At 44.2% G+C, this 21,936-nt stretch overlaps 1 protein-coding gene across 5 annotated transcripts in view; it reads right to left on the bottom strand.

Annotated features, from left to right (window-relative positions):
* FGGY (FGGY carbohydrate kinase domain containing) overlaps positions 1 to 21,936 on the bottom strand; it is a 402,080-nt gene that overhangs the window by 169,349 nt on the left and 210,795 nt on the right. For all 5 annotated transcript variants that reach the window (XM_070405226.1, XM_070405225.1, XM_070405229.1 and 2 more), the window contains exon 8: positions 3,839 to 3,942. In XM_070405226.1, coding sequence (XP_070261327.1) covers positions 3,839 to 3,942 — 104 coding nt within the window. The remainder of the gene's footprint in view (positions 1 to 3,838; positions 3,943 to 21,936) is intronic.

Below are 21,936 nucleotides of genomic sequence, written 5' to 3'. Positions count from 1 at the left end.
GAGTGCACTGAATCTATAGATTGCTTTGGGTAGTATGGACATTTCGATGATGTTGATTCTACCAATCCATGAACATGGTATGTTCTTCCATCTGTTAATGTCTTCCTCTATCTCCTTTTCCAGGGTCCGGTAGTTTTCCACGTATAGATCTTTTACCTCCTTAGTCTAGTTTTTAATAATAACATACATTAGATATATTCTGCTAGATACAGTGCCAAGCTGTTTACAAAGATTGCCTCATTTAATCCTTAAAATAACCCTATGGATAAATACTATTTCCTACAATAGGAAGAAACGGAGCCACCGAAAAATGGCATCTCTTACCTCAACTCGCACAGGAAGTGGTGGGGCCGTCTATGTGCCCATGTCTTTGAGATTCCATGCCCGCTCAGTGACAGAGAACACTCTCCCCACATTCATCGAAGACTGTAGAAACCTCAGTTCTGAGCAATTTAAGATGCAGATATAACTCCTGGCTCTCACCAACTATTGTTCTGCTCAAACCTTACCTCTTCAAAAGTTCCCCACCCCCTCCCCAGGTTTGCTCCCCACTGACGTGCTCGCTGGAGACAAGCTGCCAAGTTACAACCTAATTTCACAGCTCAAGGCAAGAGGTGCTGGTGTAATGGCGAGGATCAGCTCCCTCTGACCCCGTAACCTTTCAACCTCTGGCTGACCCCAACTGTGCATTATCTTGGGTTTTGGTAACTTGCTAGTAATTAACTCTGAACAAGCCTTTCTGCTTTCATGGAGTTCAAAAAAACAAAGAGGAGTATTTTTTCCCTCTTGTTAATTAAATCATCTACAAGAAAGATAAATGTGCAGCCCACACTTACATCTTCTAAAACATCAAAGGCCTGATTAGTAAGTGTTATGTTCAACCTCAGGTTTTCCCCAGATTCTTGGAAGTGACAGGGACTTGGAGGTAGGGAGCTTCCTATTATTGACCAATATTTGTTTACTTGGACATTCATTCATTCATTCTGGGTGATCTAGGAAGAGGCAGCCTGTGGAGCACAAAATGTTCCTATACGTTTTGAATTCATGTTCCTATGAATGACGAACGTCAGGGGTGAGCAGAAAGGAAGAACGAATTCTTCAGACCAGGTTGAAAACCACTATTTTCAAAAGCCCACCGTCTCCTCTGGTCCCTGTGTTCTGTTTTGTGAATTTTTCCTGACAGTTGTGGTTTTATTTGCCAGAACCACAACAAAGGGGGTCCTTGAGTTTCCCTGGGAGTGTTTCCTCAGACCTGCACCTCTCCTAGACCTCACAAAGGTGTTATTGTTGCTGGCTCGCTGGGCGCCCAGCACCTGAGCGAGATCAAAGGTACTTTCTGATGCCAGCATGACCACAGTCTCGCCCTCACCACATAACATTAAAGCTGATGATTAATCCCTTTGGCCCAGAAGGTCCCTTCCCACTCCCAAGTACAAAGCGGGGTGGGGGCGGGGGCTTTATTTCCAGTACAACGTGACCATAATAAACTGGCATTTTATGGCCCTCATTCATTGCAACCAACTGCAGCTGCCCATCAAACTCGGTAAAGCCCAAACAGTTGCTTCCCATGAGCCTTTTATATCACTGGGAAAGTGTAATAAGAATCCCATCGTTTCTGAGTGTCTGTGATGTACATAATTCATGTCATCCAGCAACCCTGTGAGGCTGCCATCATCACCCCCAATGTGGTGGATGAAGAATCTGAGGCTCAGAGAAGTGAAGCAACTCACCTTGGCTCACAGGGCCCAAGAAGTGCATGAGCAGATGTTCAAACCCACTCTGATGACCCCAAAGTCCATGCCATCTCCATTCCTCTGTGGCACCTTAGAGTCTTGGGTGACACAGATAGGCATCAAGAAGGATCTGAGTTCACAGCTCCAGCCTAATAGCTTTGTGACCTTGAGGAAATTATTGGGCTTCTCCATGCCTGAGTTGTCCAATTTATAAAATGGATAATTTAGGAAAAGTATCATCCCGCCGGAGAGACGAGGAGACCACGAAGCGGGAATGTCTCAGAGTCGCTCACATTCACTTGGGTTGGATTCAGCCCAGAAATCTGGGTTGAGCAGGGTCAAGATGCCTGAATTCAGACGTGGGGTTAGATGAAAGCGGCGGGTGATTTAAACGGGTTTCAATCAGCGTTCAGTGAAGACAAGCTGGCAAGTGTAGAGCCACATCAAGGAAGCGAAGGCCTGGAGCCCCGGTGGCCCCTCCTACCGGAGGCAGCCTTGGCCTCTGTGGGTCTCTCCCTTCAATGACAGCTAGGCCTTACCATGGGGCTGCTGAGGGGAGGAAGGCCGGATTTTTTTTTTTTTTTAAACTCAGTTAAAGACAATCCATTTAAGACTTTGCCCAGAAAAACAAATAAAACTTTTTTTTCTTTTTTTGGTGCATGGAGTTTAAGGAAATCTATGTCCCTAAAGTCCAGCACAACACAAATGTCCCCTCGAGAAGAGGTACCTAAGCCCCAACCTTGCCCAGGCAGAGTCCATCACTGTCTCCTTTCTGCCCAAACACACTCGTGTTAGCAAGTGATGGAAAGCTAGTGATGTGCTTACTTACGTGAAGCACATGACACAATCGCATTCCATCCTCACAGCACTATGGCATCCCTACTGTAAGTCTACATGCTTTGCAGGTGAGAAATCTGAGGCCCACAGGGGTCAAGTGCCCTGTCCAAGGGCACATACTTAGGAAGTGGAAGCACCGGGATTGGAAACCAATGGGGTTGGCTCCACCATCTCTGTGACAGGGGAAGACGCGAGAACACCTTGCACAATGCCTGGGGCATAGCAGATGCTCTGTATCACAAGTGAACCTGCATCTATATTTGGGGGCCTTGCCTTATAATACCTGGTACAACCCCATCTCATCAAGGACAGACCCTGTGTCATCCTTTTGTCCCCAAGGTTTAGCACAGCCCGAGACACAAGAGCAGAGGATCACTCCTGTGAAAATATTTCTCTGTGAAAATGGCTCCTTGGTCTCTACAGTGATTAAACAGTTTCTCATGGCCTGTGATTCCCTTCATAATTGAGAGCTTCTACCTTGGACTACACCCCACCCTAATCCTTGCTCATCTCCCCAGTCTCCCCCACTTTGCCTTCCTCCTCCCCCCTCCCCCCACACCCCATTCTCCCTGCTATTTTACTTGTCTGGGAAAAATCCAAGGAGTCGTCCATCTAAGTTTAACAGAGTAATGACTTTTAAATAAAAATATGGTAGAAATGGGTACTTATCGAAATGGAATGCTTTCAGACTCATGCATTTAAAAAAGATATAAATTTTAGGGCAGGCACTAAATTTTAACTGCAATCTTGGAGAAAGCCTTTCCACTAATTCACGGAGAAAAATTAACACAGTGAAAATTGCTTATCAGTGTTCTTTTGAAGTCATGATATGCAGCCTAATTCTATAGATCATCAGGCCGCTCCCAGGGAGATGGATTTATATCGATTGGGAGGGAGCTCGGCAGCCAAGGAAAACAGACACCCTCGCAGAGAAGGCTCGGCTCCCTGTTAGTGAGAGATCAGTCTGGGAGCGAGGCCTTGTCATCTTTGGATCCAGTTTCATCCCTCACACCACCTTGGCTCTCTGGCCAGGGTGATGTTAAAGGCATACTCAACCCTTTTCACACTTTTTAAGAATTTGGCCCCCAGAAAAAGATCTGGCAAATCTAATCAAGGCTGTTGGAGGGATAGCCGGGCTCCCGGCTAGACTAGCATGGGTTACAGGAAGAGAAGAAGCCAAGGGGGCAGAAGGGCTGGCAGATCAGCTCTCCTCCCAGCTGCCCTCCCCTGCGTGGGCCCTCCCCCTAACCCTGGCCTGGCAGACTCACCCCCATGTGACAAGAAGATGTTCCACAGATGACAGCCAACCGCGACGTCACTGGCTGTCCCTCGCAAGCGAGGCTGTGCCCTCTCACATCTGTTCCAATCACTCCTGTGAGAAAGCAAAAACAAAACAAAATCCTCTTAAAAAAAAAAGACAGCTAAAAACAAGCACAAAACACTCTTTTTTATAGCCACGCAACATTGAGAAAGCAAGTGTTCCATGCGTAGGCCCGTCTCAAATAGAAACCAAAAGAGCATATTGGCCAGCCTGGGGAAGACGAGGAACCCGGTTCTGTGTTTACTTTCCTTTGGTCACTGTAGGCATCTAACATTGTAATAATAGGAGTAAATGAAATTAGAATACTCCAGGCAGCAGCTATCAGTGATTGTTGTGCTCGATCAATACCAGGCACTGTGCTGAATATTTATATGTGCAGTCTCATTTCATGTTAATCTTGTCAGGTTGATACTATAAATGACACACACACTTCACACATAAAGGCACATGTGAAGGTTTAAAGACCCATCCAAGGTCACACTGCTAGCAAGGAGCAATGCTGAATGGAATCTGATTCAATATATCACATTTCAATCTCAAAGAAGGCTTGATGACCAAATCCTTTCAGGCCACCATTCTTGCTGATACATACTGCAGGACTTGCATGGTAAAGGCCAAAGTGATGGACAGTGAGTTTCTGTTAAAAGAATGCCAGGTAGCAGAGAGTTTCCCATAAGTGGTATAAACTCAGGCTGCTTCTCGTTGATACTTGCTGGGCAAGCTAAGTATCAAACTCAGATTGTACTCCTTGATACTGGCTGGGCAAGAAAAGTTGCAAATGTGACAAGAGATCGAAAGAGACTGTTAGAGCCTAGAATTGGCTGCCATTTGTTCAAATATCAACAAGCACCCTCTATGCACAAAAATAGAAGTAGGAGTGATGTGGGAACCACAAACATGCAAACATTCCTAACTACAACACAGGCAAGAGGTGAAAAGTGCTCGGGGAAGGACATAGACTGGGATGCATGAGAGAACAGCTCCCGCTGACCTCATCAGCCCCATGCAATGCCACCCTTGTCCTCCATCCCCAACACTCAGTGCTCTTCTCCAATTCAAGACCTTTGCATTTGCTCTCCCCTTTGCCTGAAATACCATTCCCGAGCCTCTCTGCCTGGATAAGTCCTATTTATCCCTAACTCAAATGTTACTTCCCCAGAAGGCTTCCCTGGAAGATAGAACCTCCCTGTCCAGTGTTCCCATGCACCTTTAAGCTTCCCTAGCCCACCAGTAAAAAGTCATACACCACCTGCCTCTCCTTTTATTATGAAATCTGCTTGAAGCTGGCACTGCTGTACCCACGTTTGGCAGCCCAGACCCCCACTCTCCCCACAGCTGCTAGCACAGAACAGGGAATGAAAGTATGAATGCTTGGGGATGCATGGATAAAGACGACAGGTCCTGTCCTGGGTGCTCACAGTCTGGAGGGAGGGGACCATTTCAATGCAGGGGTCAGTATGTGACAGTAAGAGACACGGGGGTGGGCAGCTGAGTTCATTTGTAGGGGTTTGAGGAGGTTTCCCAAGGGGGGTGGGTCCATGCTAAGTTCTGTAGGTGAAGGGCGGGCTAGGGTGTCTCCTCTGGTCACAAATCCCCAGATATTGAAGGTGCTGGCTGCTCAGCAAGCATACCTTTCCAGAAAGCAGGATCCAGGGGTCCCTGAAAGGCTTCTTACATTCCAACAGCTTTCTAGGTTTTTCCAGCACTTTTTCCAAATTCTACCTTCCCAAGCACAGCCAGCTGTGAACCTCTGCTATTGTTCAGAGGCCCAGCAGCAGGGGGAAGTAAGGCTCTTTCAAACTTTCTGTGTCTGTTACCATAGCAGTTAGGTCTGCGACTGAGCCTGTAAGAGTCCTGAGCTACTGGCTTTCCCGAGGCCCCCGCTCTGCTCAGCACTGTGGGGCTGCCCCTGCAGACTGCTGTCCTCAGATGCCAAGTCGGCCAAGGTCAGCCAGGAGACCTGAGGGCTGAGGGAAGTGGAAGGCCAGAGTAAGTCTCCTCCACTCCTGTCCCAGTGTCTGGTGGCTGCTTTTCCTCCATGTCTTCAGCTCTGCTGGCAGGGCCACCGTGACTCCCACACATCCTGGTGTCTACCACCCTTGGGCTTGGTAATACCACCTCCTTCCTCTGTTCCTCAGCCCAGGGAAGCAGCAGCTTCCATCTGCTGACCTCTCTCTGGCTTGCTTATATTAGGAAGGAAACACAGCCCTTCCTAGCTCCTCTATCATCTGGGTCACCATTTCAGAATATTAAATTCCCTCTTTTTTACATATTTAGAGCATTTTATACTTTTTTGGGTGGACCCTGAATGACACAGGGCCCAATCCAGGGCAAAAGGCTCTTGGACAGGAAGAAACACTAGACATGAGCTCCTTTTAATTGAACTCTTTTTGCATGTTCTCTCTTTAGACATATCCCATTTTATTCTTACAGCCACCAAAGGTGACTGGTACTTTTATCACCCCATTATACAGATGAGGAAACCGAAGCTCAGAAATGTGAAGTAATGTAACCAGGGTCACATAGCTCAGGAAGCGGGGCTGGGATTCACACCCAGGGCGTCTGATTCCAAACTGCTGGGGCTTAGATTTCCTCCAAGATAAAAATGCAATAACCAGGTGATTGACGTTTACTTATCTGTATATCTCAATATATTGGGGCCTTAATGATATTGATCCTGAGATCCTTAACAGAAAAGAGGCTGGCCACTGCTGGTCCACAGTGTTATAAATACGTTCAGGGAATTTCTGATGATGATCCACATTTATTGGTTCCACATATATAAGCACACTCAGTGTACTGTATAGGATCATTCAATCCTGAAAGGGGTTACAAATGGGGAAAAGAAATGTGTGGGAAATACTTCTCTTTCTTTTCAAGTTAGAAGATTCATTGTTGATACATCGAGGCCTAGAATCTGAGAACCAATGTGTTACATTGAGAAAAAAAATGGAGACAGAAAGAACTTGTATAAGATGAAGAAAATAAACAGTATCATATATTTGCTTTGATATTGAGAAATGTTTAAAAATGGAAGGGATTAAGGGTAGCTCGGTCACTCCACCATGAACCTCACCTCCCTCATCACCATCACCATCATTATCATCAATGTCATCTTCACTCTGTATAAGAGATAGTATATTATTTCTTCCTTTCCAGAAAACATATCAGATATCTGTGAGAGGCTAAGTACTTTAAATATTATCTCATTTAATCTTTATAGCATTAAAGCATAAATATACTTTCTCCCCTTCAACAGATACAGAAGCAAAAAATCAGGGTAACTTGTCCAAGGAGTAGGATGTGACCAGGATTCACCTTGTCCTGTCTGATTCCAAAGCCCATGTCCTCCTTATACTCCCTCACTTTATGATGTTAGAATGGTCTTATATAAAGGAAATATATTAGGAAGTGTCCATTACCATGGAACATTTGTAGGCGCCATGGGTTCAGAGTTGCATGTTCTCTCTTTAGAACATGCAAAATCTGAGGTTTGGCCCCATTTCTGCCCCAAACTACCTGAAAGTTTGAACTGCTCCCTCACATTCACAGTGAGAGAAATGGATCGCAAATGTAGGTCCTTTCTCAATCATTCTAAGTACACATATTCACAGTGCTTCTTCTAAAACAGCAGGTAAAGTGTAACCGCCTCCCAAGACCCTTCATTCCCATCTCTTGGTGGAGACTTAGAAAACCTAGAGCCAGGCTCATTCAGCACCAGCGAGAGGCAGGTCATGTCCAATGTCCCCTCAAGATAGGTTCTCTATACTCAGTAGTACAGAGCCGATGCCGGCTGTGAGATCACATGACCCTGAGAGCTGACCTCTCTCATTTTCTCTCTGACCACACAGAGCTTGGAGGGCTAAAACAGGGAAAGCAACACAGGGCAAGAGGAACTTTCTCCTTTCTGAATAAACACATTTCGCAATTCATAGAGGAGTCATGGGCTGCACGTGTAACATCAGGAAACAATTCACAGGATGAGATTTGGACAAGCACAACCCTCAACACTGCTGGGCCCTCATACAACTGTACAAGTGTCAGTTTATTCAGCATTCTGCAGAAAGTTTAAAATTAGCAGCTGAAGAAATAGGCACACACCCACACGAATAGTGGCATATTCAAATGTGTTTTCCCCCGAACCTTACAAATACTCAGCTGATGGTAGTTGCTCAATAAATTTTTATTCAATGAAAAAACAAATAGTAGAAATTCAACCTTACTGAGTCTATGAATCAATTCAGGGCCTCTTATATAATGGTTTCTACCCCTCAACATTCACAAGAACACAGCTCATATGAAGGAATATGTTTTAAAACAAAGTTAAAAAGGAAAAATTCAAACGTCATGAACTCTTATTTACCCTATGTGCTATCTCCCTCCCTCTCCTCCATCCACTAACCATCCACCCTTCCATCCAAACATTTATTGAATATCTACTATATTTATATAAATAAAAGAGACTTTGCAAATGTTATGATTAAGAGTAGGTTATCCTGTAATTTATGAAGCCACAACTGCTTTGAAAACTTTAAAGGGTTATATAGAAGAAAAACACCCCAAGTTCTAGCATTTATGTTATAATTATCTCATACTTTATAGCTATAAAAAGTATTTTATAGCTTGCAAAGCATCCTCAAACACTGCACCCTTCATTTAGCTTTTAGAAAACTCTGTGATATGTATTATTTGATTTCCAGATCACAGTTGAAGAAACTGAATTTCAGAGAGGTGAAGTAACTTAGTCTAAGTTTATTAAGCTACTTGGAGGCAGAGGTAGGGCTCACCAAGATTTCAGTCTCCTAGTCTGAAGTTTATCCCCTATGTTTGAAAAATAAAAGTCTGCTATGAATATGTTGGCATCTTTAAAAATAACAAACCTCAGACATCTCTGAAGAAAAAAAGGATGAGAAGGGTTTTGAACATTACCTAAGACTGTATCAACTTGAGATTCCTGATTGGGCCATTGGGGAATGAAAAACTGAAAAATCCCATCAAATGAGTTGCTTGACTAAGCTGGCTAAGAGGTTTATGGGGTCCCTGGGGAGGAAGGTCTCTGGAGACAATGCCTTCTTGTATGCAAAGCCCGCACCAATAACTGTCAGCTCCTGAAATGGTAAGAATTATACGGAAGCCATTTTCTCTACAGAGGACCAAAGACCAGACTATATACAAGAAGACTCTGAATCCTATCTTTGGATGAATATGCATTTCTTTTATACAGAATATAATGTATGGGGTAGCATTATAATGTTGTACTTAAAAACATGGGCTCATTCATCCTGTGACTTAGTTAAGTTTCTTGTTTATGCCTCAGCTTCCACATCTGTATAATTTGAATACTAGTATCCTCTTCATAGAACTGTTATAAGGATCAGATTTGCTAAGATAGGTAAAGTACTTGGACCAGTGCTGCCCCATGGAACACTCTGTGATGATGAAGAAGTTCTGTATCTTCACTGCCCACAGACGTCACCAGGCACACGTGGCCCCTGAGCGCCTGAAATATGGCTAGTGCAACTGAAGGACTGAACTTCCTCTTCTAGTCCATTTTCATTCATTTAACAGCCACAAGTGGCTAGTGGATGCTGTAGAGGACACTGCAGGTTAGAACACGACTAGAACTACAGGAAGCCTTGCTGTTTTTATTATTGTCTGTTATTATGGTTCTCCTTAGACTTAGGATGGAATTTCATTTACATACCCTGGAGCAAATGCCTTGATCTCCAGAACCTCAATTTCTATGTCTGGGGATTCTGGATAACAACACTCACCTTACAAAAATCAATATGGGGATATTAATGTATGCGCAATAAACCAGTACTCAACAAATGGGAGCTCTTAAGTCTGAGACCTACAGCAGTCCGAGACCTACAAGTATAAAGCCTTCTGCTTAATTCTGAATGAGCCTGGCTCCTCCATGCCCCAGAGCATTTGCTCATGCGGGTCCCTCTGCTGAGAAAAGTCCACACTACACTCCATGCCCAGCAATCAACCTGGGAAACATAGCCTTTCCTAACCATTTCTCCACCCATTCCACCAGGCACACAGCTAGGGAAAACCCTCAGAGCTCCTTTCCTTTGTACTTACTACACAACACTGTACAGATGCTATCATTGTAGCTGTAATTTATGTGTTTAAATAGCTGTCTCCACCTATTAGACTGGGAGCAAACAGAGGCCAGGGCAGGTCTGGCACCTGCTCACTGATTTTTGTTGTTGTTGAACAAATGAATGAATGTGTGTAGCACAAGACACTTACTAGTAAAGCACAAGGCATTTTTTACATAAAGGCAGCAGATTTAATCCTGGGCAATGCTCTGTATCTTAAATATGACTTCACGGTGAAACAGCCTGGAGAGTTTCGACTGACAACTCCTAGATTAGAGTAAAATGGCTGGAGCCTCCCAACCCGACCTGTTTGGAAGCTTCAAAGTCACTGGTAAAGAGTAAAGTCCTGAGGTCCTTGTGATTATTGAAAGGACCTTGTGCCCGACGCTTTGCAAATACTGTGGTATGAAGTTCTTATGCCGATTTTGAGAGGCAGTTACTATCATACTGTTTTACTTATAGAGAAAATGAGACCAGAGTGTTTTCAAGTATTTTGTCCCAGGTCCTTGGAGCTAGATTAGGGGAAGAAGGTGTCACATGCAGACCTACCTAACTCAAAGTCTCATGGAGCCTACAGAATCTAATTCCTTTCTTTTCAACTACCAACAAGAATTCTAAGCATTCGCAGACAGCCCAGCTGAACTCAGATCACTTTCAGGAGTTACTGCTGTCTTGCCAAAAGGCAAGCCCAAAGGGTTCATCTCAAGCCCAACAAATAAGGGGAGTGACACAGCTGAAAAGATTTCCGTGATCCCATTGTTTGACAGAGCATCAACCTGACTTTGAAAAAAATGTGGCTTAGAATTCATCCAATCTCAATCCTAAAGTAGGTTAGCCTTCAAAGAAAATCCTATAGGATTGTCTACAAAGAAATGTTATATCCCTTGACGCTGCCACCATCCACCTCCCCCACATCTCACCCTCCCCAGAGCCAGAAAGATGATAGGAAAGGTCTTTGTCTAAATAAGCTGAGGAAGACTTTTACTAGGTAAGTGAACTAGTTAGAGCATACCAGCTAAGAACCAGGGCTCTAGAGTTGGACTGCCTGATTTTAAGTTTGGCAAAATGGGCAAATCATTTAACCTTCCTGTGCCTCAATCCCCTCATCTATCTAATTGCCATGATGGTGGTATGTAGCTCATAGGGTGCTTACAAAGATTAAGTGAGTAGAGCATAGTTTACTCAATATATTTTTCCATTGTTGTTACTACTGACATCTCTCCATCTTTGGTGTTAACAGCAGGGCTTGGCATCACAGTCCAAGCCCTCCCTTTCAGCATGGTGTGTGCCATACCAGAGTTATTTGGTTTACTTAGACTGATTGGGACATTTGTTTTGTCCTTGAGTATACACTGATGACAGAATAATGGGGGACCCAGGGGAGTTAGAAAGAGTGCGCACGGTAGTAATAACAATCCAGGCTAACATTTTAAACATTACTGAGAAGAAACCATGAGCTGTATATATCTCTAAAAGCCACGATAACATATGGTACCCTTCACACTGCAATTCAACTTGGTGATGGCACTTGTCATTTCTGCCTAAAGGCCACACTCTACCATAAACTTGCACCAATCAGAAGCCAGCACAAGAGCCTTGTGAGAGCCAGAAAACAAAGACTAGACCCTCCAACAACTGAATCTCACTTCTCTGTTCCTCCCTTCTACCACAAAAGATAAAATCTCAAAGGTAGGCTAACATGTAATAGCTGGAAAATCTGAGACTTAGGAAACATGAGCAAAATCCACAGTAAAGACAAAGCAAAAACTTGATTTTAGAAATTCCTTTTTTTCCAAACTTCAGCACAGCCTCCAGGTAACTTGGACAGTCTCATCTATGACCTCATAAAAGCCAATTTTTTGCTCACAGGCATTAGACATATAAATGGTCAAGTTGAAATCCCATCTAAACGACTAAGCTAACTCACAAAAATTGCTTTCTGAAAAAAAGAAACCAAAATTAAGAGAACTGGCCCAAGTATCACAAATGTAGCTGATAGAATTAATCCTTAAATAGCCCTAAAACTATGAATCTAAATCATACAGCTGCCTTCTGATATTTTATAAATTAATTAATTCAATAGTTATGTATTGATCCCCAGCGAGAAATCTAAAGATGGAAATTGTTTCCTTTCATTCTACAAGATCCCAAAGTGAAAAGATGTACAGGCAGACGCTCTGAAGATAGCATGGAATAGCCGGTGACTCAGATCTGAATAAGTCTAATGAAAGCAGGGAGCCCTGAGCCCCGGTCTAGCTTAGATGGTCAGGGAGGGCCTCCTGAAGGAGGCGAGGAGCTATGTCAGTCAGCAGAGCGAGGGGAGAGGGAGGGAAGGCACTGCAGTAAAACAAAGACACAGGAGAGAGATAATCAGATGATGCAAGGCTGCTGGGCTACACAGTATGAAGAAGACAAGCCTTGTCTTCTGAGGAATTTGTGTGGTGGAACTCTCTGGGTCTGAGGTTAGATCCACCTATATTTGAGTCCCAGCAGCACCTCAAGTGTGCTGTGCAAACTTCCATAAGCTAACTCAACTCTTTGCACCTCAGTCTGTTCCGGTATAAGGTGGGAATAATGGCATCTATTCACAGGGTCATTATTCCTGGTTTCTGCACTGTATATCCAGTGTCCCCAGGGCCACCCTCTCCAGTCATGAGCAAAATGGAATGGCTGGCCACCCTGTAAGGCAAGTAGCCTAGCGCCTGAGAGATAGGAACTGCTGAGTAAATGCTAGTGTCTAGTTTCTCTTGGGAGACACCCGGACTAGGTCACCTTCAGCATCCCTTTCTTGCTCCTAGATAAATGGTCTCATTTATAAAATTATCTGGAGGCTCCTCGAGCCTTGGAGATGGAAACTAGCAGCCTCCATGACCCCCTCAATGGCACAGAGCAGACCAGTGAGATGCTCCAGAAAAATCCCAGGAGGAGGTGGCACTTGCTCAGATTGACTCTTCAGGACACTTCAACTAAGGGAAAAGGCCTGACATTTCAGAGAAAGAGATCTCAGTTGGCATGCTACCTTTCCTCTCTCCCCAGCCTCCGATGCCAGGCTCTCTCCCTCCTCCCTTGGCGGAGTTTCGGTTCCATCAAACCTCTAGAGGTTTTGCTGGGTTAGTTGAACATTGACAGAGTCTTCAAAGCCTGGAATTCACGCTGAGAGCCAGAACCAGGCCAAGTTTCTATGGGGCTAGGATTTCCCCGGGGGAGGGTCACAGGCCTCCACCACACCTAGACTGATTAATCTAACCTTGCCCCAAGCTTCAGACAACAGGGAGACAGAAAAGAAAAATAGATCCCTGAGGCTGGATCCTGAATTTACTCCCCCGCCTCCTTCCTGGGAAAGGGAGGGTTGGAGTGTAAGGTGACCCCCACCACCGGGTAAGAGTCAGGCCAGAGAGTCAGAATTCAGTGATATGTAGAGCAGCTGGAGAGAGGAACAAAAACAAAAACCTGAGCAGGATGAAGGGCCCAGGGTTTTACCCCAATGAATGACATGTGGCTGAAATCGTTTCAAGGAGAACAAAGGCTTAGGTAAATAAATAGAGTGCAAGATGAGAGCAGAAATGAATTACAGAAAGTCCCAGGAGGAATGCACTGGCATTTTTCAAAAACTAGAGTTGGAACGACATCTCTGCTTCAGCGGAGACCAAGATCAAGCCCTCCGCTTCCTCCTTTGCACCTGCTCTTGTCGCCTACTCTCTCAGGACAGCAGCCTGGCCAGGCTTTGCTCTCCTTCCGGTGCCTGTCCCAGGCCCTAGCAGGGAATGGGCGGCAGCTAGAAGGTGCTTTCAGGGAGATCTGTCCAGACACCACCACCTACTCACTGCAAGTGAGTCCGAGTTCCTTGAGCCTCAGCATATCTGGAAAGAGAACTGATGATTTCCAAGGAAAAGTGTAAAAATACAATCTTATTTTGAAAGAACAGCGCTAGCTCATGTTAGGCCCCGAATAGTATTCTCTCCCTGCTCCATTCAGTAGGAATCCATTGGAGATACATTTACTGATGTTTCAGTTCTACATCAGGAATGTGCTCAGCACTCTGGGGGGGGGGGGGGGGGCGGTGGCGTTGGGAGGATGGGGAGAGAGAGATAAAACTTGAAAATAACATAATCACTGTCCTCAAAATGCTTCCAATCTCCTGGGAGCCAAGGACACTGGTACACAGCACACTGAGGACACAGCAACAGAAGCACAAACAGGCCTCTGGCAGGAGGAATGGATTCCTCGGTGTGGGTCCAGCAGGCTTCCTCACTGGGGCCCTCCTCATCCTAGACCTCAGATCCGGGCCCTCCTCCACACTGGCTGCAGGCACTCCTGGTCCTGCCGCAGCCCATCTGGAAAGGCTTGGGTCTTCTGGACATCCTCACCATCATAACAGCTAACACTTCGGCAGTATTTACCAATGCCAGACACTGTTCTAAGTACTTTGCATACATTAACTTCTTAGTCCTCACAACCACTATTATGATGCCCATCTTGGAGATGAAAAACTGAGACCCAGCAGGTTAAGTAACTGACAACTGATCACACAGAGAATAGGTGATGGCAGAACAGGAACCCAGGTAGTCAGGCTCTGGAAATCATGCTTTCTTTCCAACCATTAGGTTGTGGGAAGGGTGTTATGGGTAGTCATAGATACACATGCTGTATATCCACATTATTTTTTACTCTTCCTCTCCTTCTAAATTTTTAAATGATTTTAAAAATAACACTCAGCCCACCACCTCAAAGCACCTCTAGGCAAACATAGAATGTGTTCCAGTCAGTGCTATCTCCTTGTGAGCCCGTTGGGGTGATGGCTCTTCGGGTCTTCTCCAGCATTGGCCAAGGTGGCAACTGAATGAGGTTACATGAAGCAGCCACCCCTGCCAGGCCTACCAACTTCCACTCTGACCTGCTGTGCTGTCACTGGGCATGGTCCCCCAAAGATGGCTAGTCCTTCTCATCATCCCATCCTTCTCACATGCTGCTATCTGCTTGCCAACCTTCAGCCTAAATTTTGACAGGTCCACAGGTATTCTTTCCCTCTCTTTCTACCCGTTCAATGGGGCTGTGTGGCCTGTCTTAGTCAACTGGGGCTGTTATGACAGAATACTATAAACTGGGTGACTGAAGACTGGGGGCCTCCATGGCCAGCTCTGGTGAGAGCCCTCTTCTTCGTTTATAGACAACTGACTTCTTGCTATGACTCACAATAGAGAGAGAAAGAGCAAGCTCTAGAGTCTCTTCTTTGAAGGAAACTAATCCCATTCATGAGGACTCCACCCTCAAGACTGAATCATCTCCCAAAAGTCAGACCTCCTAATACCATCACATTGATGGTTACAATTTCAACATATGAATGGAGGGTCATGGGGACACAAAAACTCAATCCATAAGATGGCCGAAGGAAGAGAAACTCCCTGAATTAACACTATTATTAACAGCAATAAGTGATGATCAAATTTCAGCTGAAGAGGTTGGAATTCTACCTATCATGTTAAGGTACTGTTGACACACACACACACACACACACACACACACACACACACGTATGCCCTTTCCAGAAACCATGCTCATCAAAGGAAACCATTATCTGACTTCTAGACTAGAGGATTTGCCTGAATTTTAAACCATTCAGCACGTTTTCTTGGGCCAGCTTCTGACATGCATGTGTATGAGATTCACCATGTTGCTTCTGTTTCAGATGCTACTTTGTGAATACACCAACCATTTACCCTTTCATTCTAGTGGAGAAAATACCTATTATACTGAGGTCAGTTCAAAGGCTACGCCTCCACTTCCTTGATGTTCTGGGGTATCACTGGTGGTGTGACCCTGAGCAAGCTGCTGGGATTGATGAGATGATACATTCAAATTGTCCAGTGCATTTCTGTCATGCTGAAGTCATGCAATGAATATTAGTATCTTTGTCCTTCCCTTGCTCACTGTTTTGATAGAAACATCTCCTTTTTTCCAAAATTCCTAAAGAATGTAGTCCAAAAGTTATATCTATATTTCCTTACATTACTGTCTTCACCACAGTAACTAGTATAGTGCTTAGCATATTGTTTAAAAACAAAATCATTCACCAATCATACACATGCTGGGTTCAGTGCTGGGGTCTGAAGTTAAACAGATGAATACGACCAGATTCCATTGCCCACAAAAGGCTCAGTCTAAGTGGAGGAGACAATAATACAATCATATATTGAAATATTTAAGTGTTATTGTCTATGTGCTACATTAAATGATAGAGATATGCACATGGGAAGGAATTATTAGGCCGCATGCATTAGGCTGGGCAATAACGTTACACCACAGTAAAGCAGACGATATATGCACAAGAGCCACATTATTCAGGCATATTTAATATATTTCACAGAATTGAACTGTGTGGATTTTTCTTTACAACTTTCAGCTGTGAGAGGCCTGAATGTAGAAGGCATGCAAAGTGTTCCCACATATTATTGCTACTCCTGGGAGAGACCCCCTCACTCCCCACACAGGTCTCACAGTGGTGAGTCACAAGCAGGTACACTTTAACTCTCCAGGCTAAATTCTGCTCAGGAACCTGTAACAATACAGGTCAAAAGCCTAACACCTCTTTAAACAAATTGTCTAAAGAGCCTTAGTTTTCTCTAGGCCTGAACACTGGATTCAAAGATCCTCCATATTTTGTTTTATTTTAACCTGTTTAAATAAAATAATCTATGGCTAACTCAACACGGGTTTCAGTGAAGCTTATAATAGTATGAGGGAGAGGCCAGGAGTCAGACAGAACAAGGTTCTTCTCTTCATTCCATCAATGGAGGTGGTGAGAATGTATACGCTATAAGCTTGTTGTCCACATCGAGTATTTCCTAGGTAACACTTACAAGTAGGCAATGCCTAGCTCATGATAAGAGCGCTTAAAGCTTCTTTTAGGGAGTCAACCCATTCCATATTTGGCCCTCCTCTTTTCCTGCTGCCTTCTATTTTTCCCAGCATTATTGTCTTTTCCAAAAATCCCTTCCTTCTTATGATGTGCCCAAAGTGGGATGGCTTCAGTTTTGTTACTTTTGCCTCCAGTGATGCATTAAGCTTCCTTAGCTCTAGGAACCACTTGTTCATCTTTCTGGCTGTCCAGGGTATCTGTAGACTCTTCCAACACCAAATTTTAAATGAATCAATTTTTTCCTATCTGCCTTCTTCACTGTCCAACTTTCGAGTCTGTACATAGTAATTGGGTACACAAGGGTGTGGATGATCTTAGCCTTGGTCTCTAAGGACACATCTTTGCTCTTGGTGACCTTTCCTAATTCTTCCATTGCTCCCCGTCCAAGTCTCAGCCCTCCCTTTTTTTCTTAGCTACTGTCTCCAACTGAACGGATGACTGAACCAAGGCAAGCAAAATCTTGAACAATGTCAATGTCTTAATTGTCTATGTTAAGGTTGTGTATTTCTTCTGTAGTCATGATTTTTATCTTCTTGATATTCAAATGTATTTAACATACATGCATGCATTTATACATACTATGTACATAAAGATATGCACACATGTTTACATGAGAGTTTATGAACTCCCACAGCAGGATGGAAACTCCACGAGAGTAGGAAATTGTATTTGTTCACTATATCCAACACCTCTATGACAACGCCTGGCACACAACTGTAAAATAACGGAAAAGATCTTTTAATTTCTCTTGCTATCATTCATAATGTAAATCTATTGAGATGACATTATTCATAACTAAACATACACAACACAACACTGTCTCACACTGTTCTAAATATTTTACAGATACACACTTGTTTATTCTTAAAGAACTCTGTGGGGCATGTACTATTATTGTTCTCATTTCATCAATGGGGAAACTGAGGCACAGAGTGTCAGATGATTTCCCAAATGGAATCAGGATTTGAATGAGTTACATGTTCTTAAATATTGTGCTATGTTTCCTTAAGAGATTTCATTTTCATTGTCTTTAGAAGCCAAATTCTCCCATCAAAGTCAAAGGATAGTGTATGATGAGGATTAGAGTTATGGAAAGTTGGGGTGAGGTCTGCTGCTGAATGTTATAATTGAAGACGAGTGCAATTTTTCTGTATTCCAATAATTTTTTCTTCTCAGTTTGTCCTAACATCTATGCTGGCTGCAGGGTGCTATGAGGAAATGCCTAGATCCCAGAATAGTGAAAGAAAAAAGTATTTCTCGTTGTTCTTTATGACTTACCCAAATGCACAGTTAGGAGAAAAATGGAAAAAAAGGAAATTAACCAGGCCTATGGAGAGATGATAAGGAAGCAGCCAACGGTTCAGACAGGAGGCTGTCCCTAGGGGTGATAACTGGAGATGTGCATTTTCCCACCAACAGCTGCTGACGTGCAAGCCCAAAGTAAACAGTAGTGCTTGGGATATTAACTGGATGCTGTGTGTCTGTGCCATGAGAAACAGTGGACCTCTGGGTAAGCCTACTCTTGTAAGCAGTGACGTAAGCGCAATATTAGACTCGGGGCCCCCAAACAAACACTTTTCCTGTAGTCTTCCACCTTTTGAACTTGGAGTGGGAAGTCTTCCTAACAGGTGGTTGGCAGTATGGGGACCTGGGGCTGGGTTAGTCTTTTTGTTTTCATTCCAAGTTCAGTGAAGGGAATAGCAGCTCATCTTTTCAGTCATATGTAAATACATGAGAGAAAAAGTAGAACTTTCTGGCTAAAAATTCCCTTTAAATATTAGATATGTTATTGAAGCTGATGAGCTGTCAGAGATTTGCTTGAAATCAGGGCTTCTGGGCACAGAACTACCACTGCTCCACTGACTTGGTGGCACCTGTTTCATGGTTTGACACAAAAGCTGCACCAAAGCACATGTGAAGTCATGGGAGAGACACATAGATCAAGTTTTGAATTTTTTAAAAAAAAATGTAGTATGTTTATTGATTTCAGAGAGAAAGGGAGAGGGAGATAGAGATTGAAACATCAACGATGAGAGAGAATCACTGATCAGCTGCCTTCTTTACCCCCTATATCTGGCATTGAGCCCACAACCTGGGCATATGCCCTGACCAGGAATTGAACTGTGACCTCCTGGTTCATAGGTCAACACTCAACCACTGAGCCACACAGCAGGGCTAGGGTTTGAGTCTTGATCCAACCCGTCCTGATCCTGTAACTTTGGGCAAATCCCCTTACCTCCTGGGTATATTTTTATCTCATTACGGGAGATAAAAATATCTGGATAATGGCTTTAAAATGGCCAATCTCTACACAGATGTGATTAATATCAACATCAATCAACAAAATATCAACTTTGATATGACTGATCTCCCTACTACACAGTCAAATAATAGCTAGCCTGGCTTCAAAAGCCTGGTTTTATTTCACACGACCCATAGAGTCCAGACTCCTGGAATGATTCCCTGTTTCTAATCTGGAGACAGTGCCGCATAATGGGGGTGGACCCTGGCTGATGTGTTAGGACTCCCAGTTTCTAACTTCAGTTCTGACTGGGGTAACTTGGATGACTCACTGCTTTTCTAGGCCTCAGTTTTCTCATCTGCAAATTGAAGAATCTGGTACAGAAAATCCTTTGAGCGACGTTTTAGCTCTAAGGCCTATGATTCCTCATTATTCAAACAGAAGCATGGGTGTCAACTACAGATGTTACCAGTCCAGGGCAGGTTCACAATAGTACTTCCTGAGTTGCGTGGCACAAAATTTAGAGATGAGTAGGACAGAGAGAGCTGGCTGTAGCTCCAAGGCCCCAGATTCTTCCCAACTTTCTGACCACAGAGTAAAAACAGGTCTCCTGGCTAAGGCCAAGTCCTCACAGTCCAGAGAAGCACAGACCTCCGGGAGAAGCTGGGGGCCTGGGGACAGGAAACCTAAGCTATCCTTCCCACAGGCCTCCCCTCTGCCCCTCACCACAGCTCATGCAGCTGCTCAGGCCTCAGGCAGTGGCGGTTCTCGTTAAACTAAACCTCAACTTAAAAGGATAAACTCAAAATCGCATTAACCAAGTCCTCCTCCCCTCTGAGCTGCATCCAGGAACTCCCAGAACTGCCCTGGCTCTGTCTGCTTGGGCACTGACACTGCTTCTCTCCTTCCAGCTTCCCCCGCACGGCTTTATCTGCTCCTCTAATCCCCTCCATTCCCTACAGACCATCTGCCTCTTTGGATCCACCTTCTCTGTCTTGTTGGATAGGCTCCCTCCAGCCCCCAGCTCCTGGCCTGAGTCTGGCCTGGCTCCTTCTCAGCATGGCTTTGGTTTGGTCTGATTTCTCAGACAGGCAGTTGCACAGCCCTATTGCTTCTGACCTGTGTGCCTGATGCCAACGTGTCCCACAGGCAAGTTGTTCTACCTTGTAACTAGACTCCTCGCTGGGGGAGGTGCCTAGAAATCTATATTTTTTTAAAAGCTGCCTCACCCAAATTTAGCAGTCCTACTTTCTGAGCCTTGGAAATCCTCTCACCTTTATTATCTTAATGAATTCTCTGATTTCCTGAGGACTGACCCTGGGTTCTATGATGGATGAGGATCACTCAGAGGTGAACACGACTTGGTGGGAAAACTGAAACAAGTGCAAAGTGCTGCAGACACAAAGAGTAGGGAGGGACTCATTCTTCCTAAGGTGGGGCTGAGTTGGGAGAAGTTTCCACAGTGGAAGTGACATTTAGTGTGAGTGCTGATGCATGAGTAGGACTGTCTATGTGGGGAGAGAAGGGGAGGCCACCCTAAATCTCTGTTCTGAGCAGAGTGGGGATTGTATGTGACGTGTTGAAAGTACACGTGGTCTAGTGTGGATTGACTCTTAGAAGGCATATGAGGTGGAAATCACCCTGCACTCTCCATTCCACAGTCTTCACTCTACTTTTTTATCTCACAATTCTTTTTACTAAAGAGTTAATGTCATAAAATATATGTTGACAAGGTACTAACACATTAGCAGAACCCTTCTTTTGGGCTGCTTTTTGGCTTCTACAAAAATCAACTGAATCGACGCAGGGAAATGACATCAATGGAGATGTTTAGGTTGAGCAGGGTTTCTCATTCTCAGCTCTACTACATGGGAGGCTACACAATTCTTTGTTGAGGGCTGTCCTGAGCACTGAAGGATGTTTAGCAGCATCCCTGGCCTCTACCCACCACGTGTCAGAACCATCCCCCCTTTCCCCAGGCGTGACAATAAAAGAATGTCTCCAGACATAGCCAATTTCCCCTGAGAGTGGAGGTGGGGGGTTAAAATCAGCCCTGGTTGAGAATCACTAGTATAGAGGAAAAAACTAGTATCTGGAGTCAGACTCAAGATCAAATCTTGGCAAACACTGGTTATGCGATTATGGAATGATTCACATTGTAATAGAAAAGCTCTTTCTTCCACATGGCACAGGGATGAAAAGTGTGAGCTCCGGAATCAAAATGGATTTAAATCACACCCCTGTACCTACTGTGTGAATATGGGCAAGGTAAGCTGTCTCTGTGAGCATCACTGTCTCATCTGAAAAAGGGAACAAAAGAATAGTACACGTAAAGTAGCACTGAGAATCAGTGTTGCTTCTAGAACACTGCTGACAGTGAAACAGGAAATTGGCATGTCTTATTGTTCACTGGATTATGTTTTGCTTTAGGAGGGCATGAATCCGAAGCTCTTTCTGGACGACTGGCTAACCCAACTCTTCTGCAACTAAAAAAAGGGTGGAGGGAGAAACAATGAAAGAAATTCTACATCTTCATTTTGGTTTGAACCTGCAACTGAGATAAGCAACGTAAGCCAATTCAACATCTGGCCCAGATAAGCAACTTAAGTCAATTCAACATCTGGCCAAGAATTCAGTATCTGGAACCAAAGAGTGATGCAAAACCTAGGCACAAAGTTTGACCAACTCCTGCTAATGTGATAGAAGCACAAAGGACACTGATTTCTAGATGTTTGGAGTGGATCCGGGAGTGCTCAAAGCACATGGTTTTGCTTCCT

The sequence above is a fragment of the Myotis yumanensis genome, unplaced genomic scaffold (assembly GCF_028538775.1).
Source record: "Myotis yumanensis isolate MYYU_CA2020_CCGP unplaced genomic scaffold, mMyoYum1.0.hap1 SCAF_2, whole genome shotgun sequence".
NCBI classification, from domain to species: domain Eukaryota; kingdom Metazoa; phylum Chordata; class Mammalia; order Chiroptera; family Vespertilionidae; genus Myotis; species Myotis yumanensis.
This window is presented reverse-complemented; position numbering and strand designations above follow the sequence as displayed.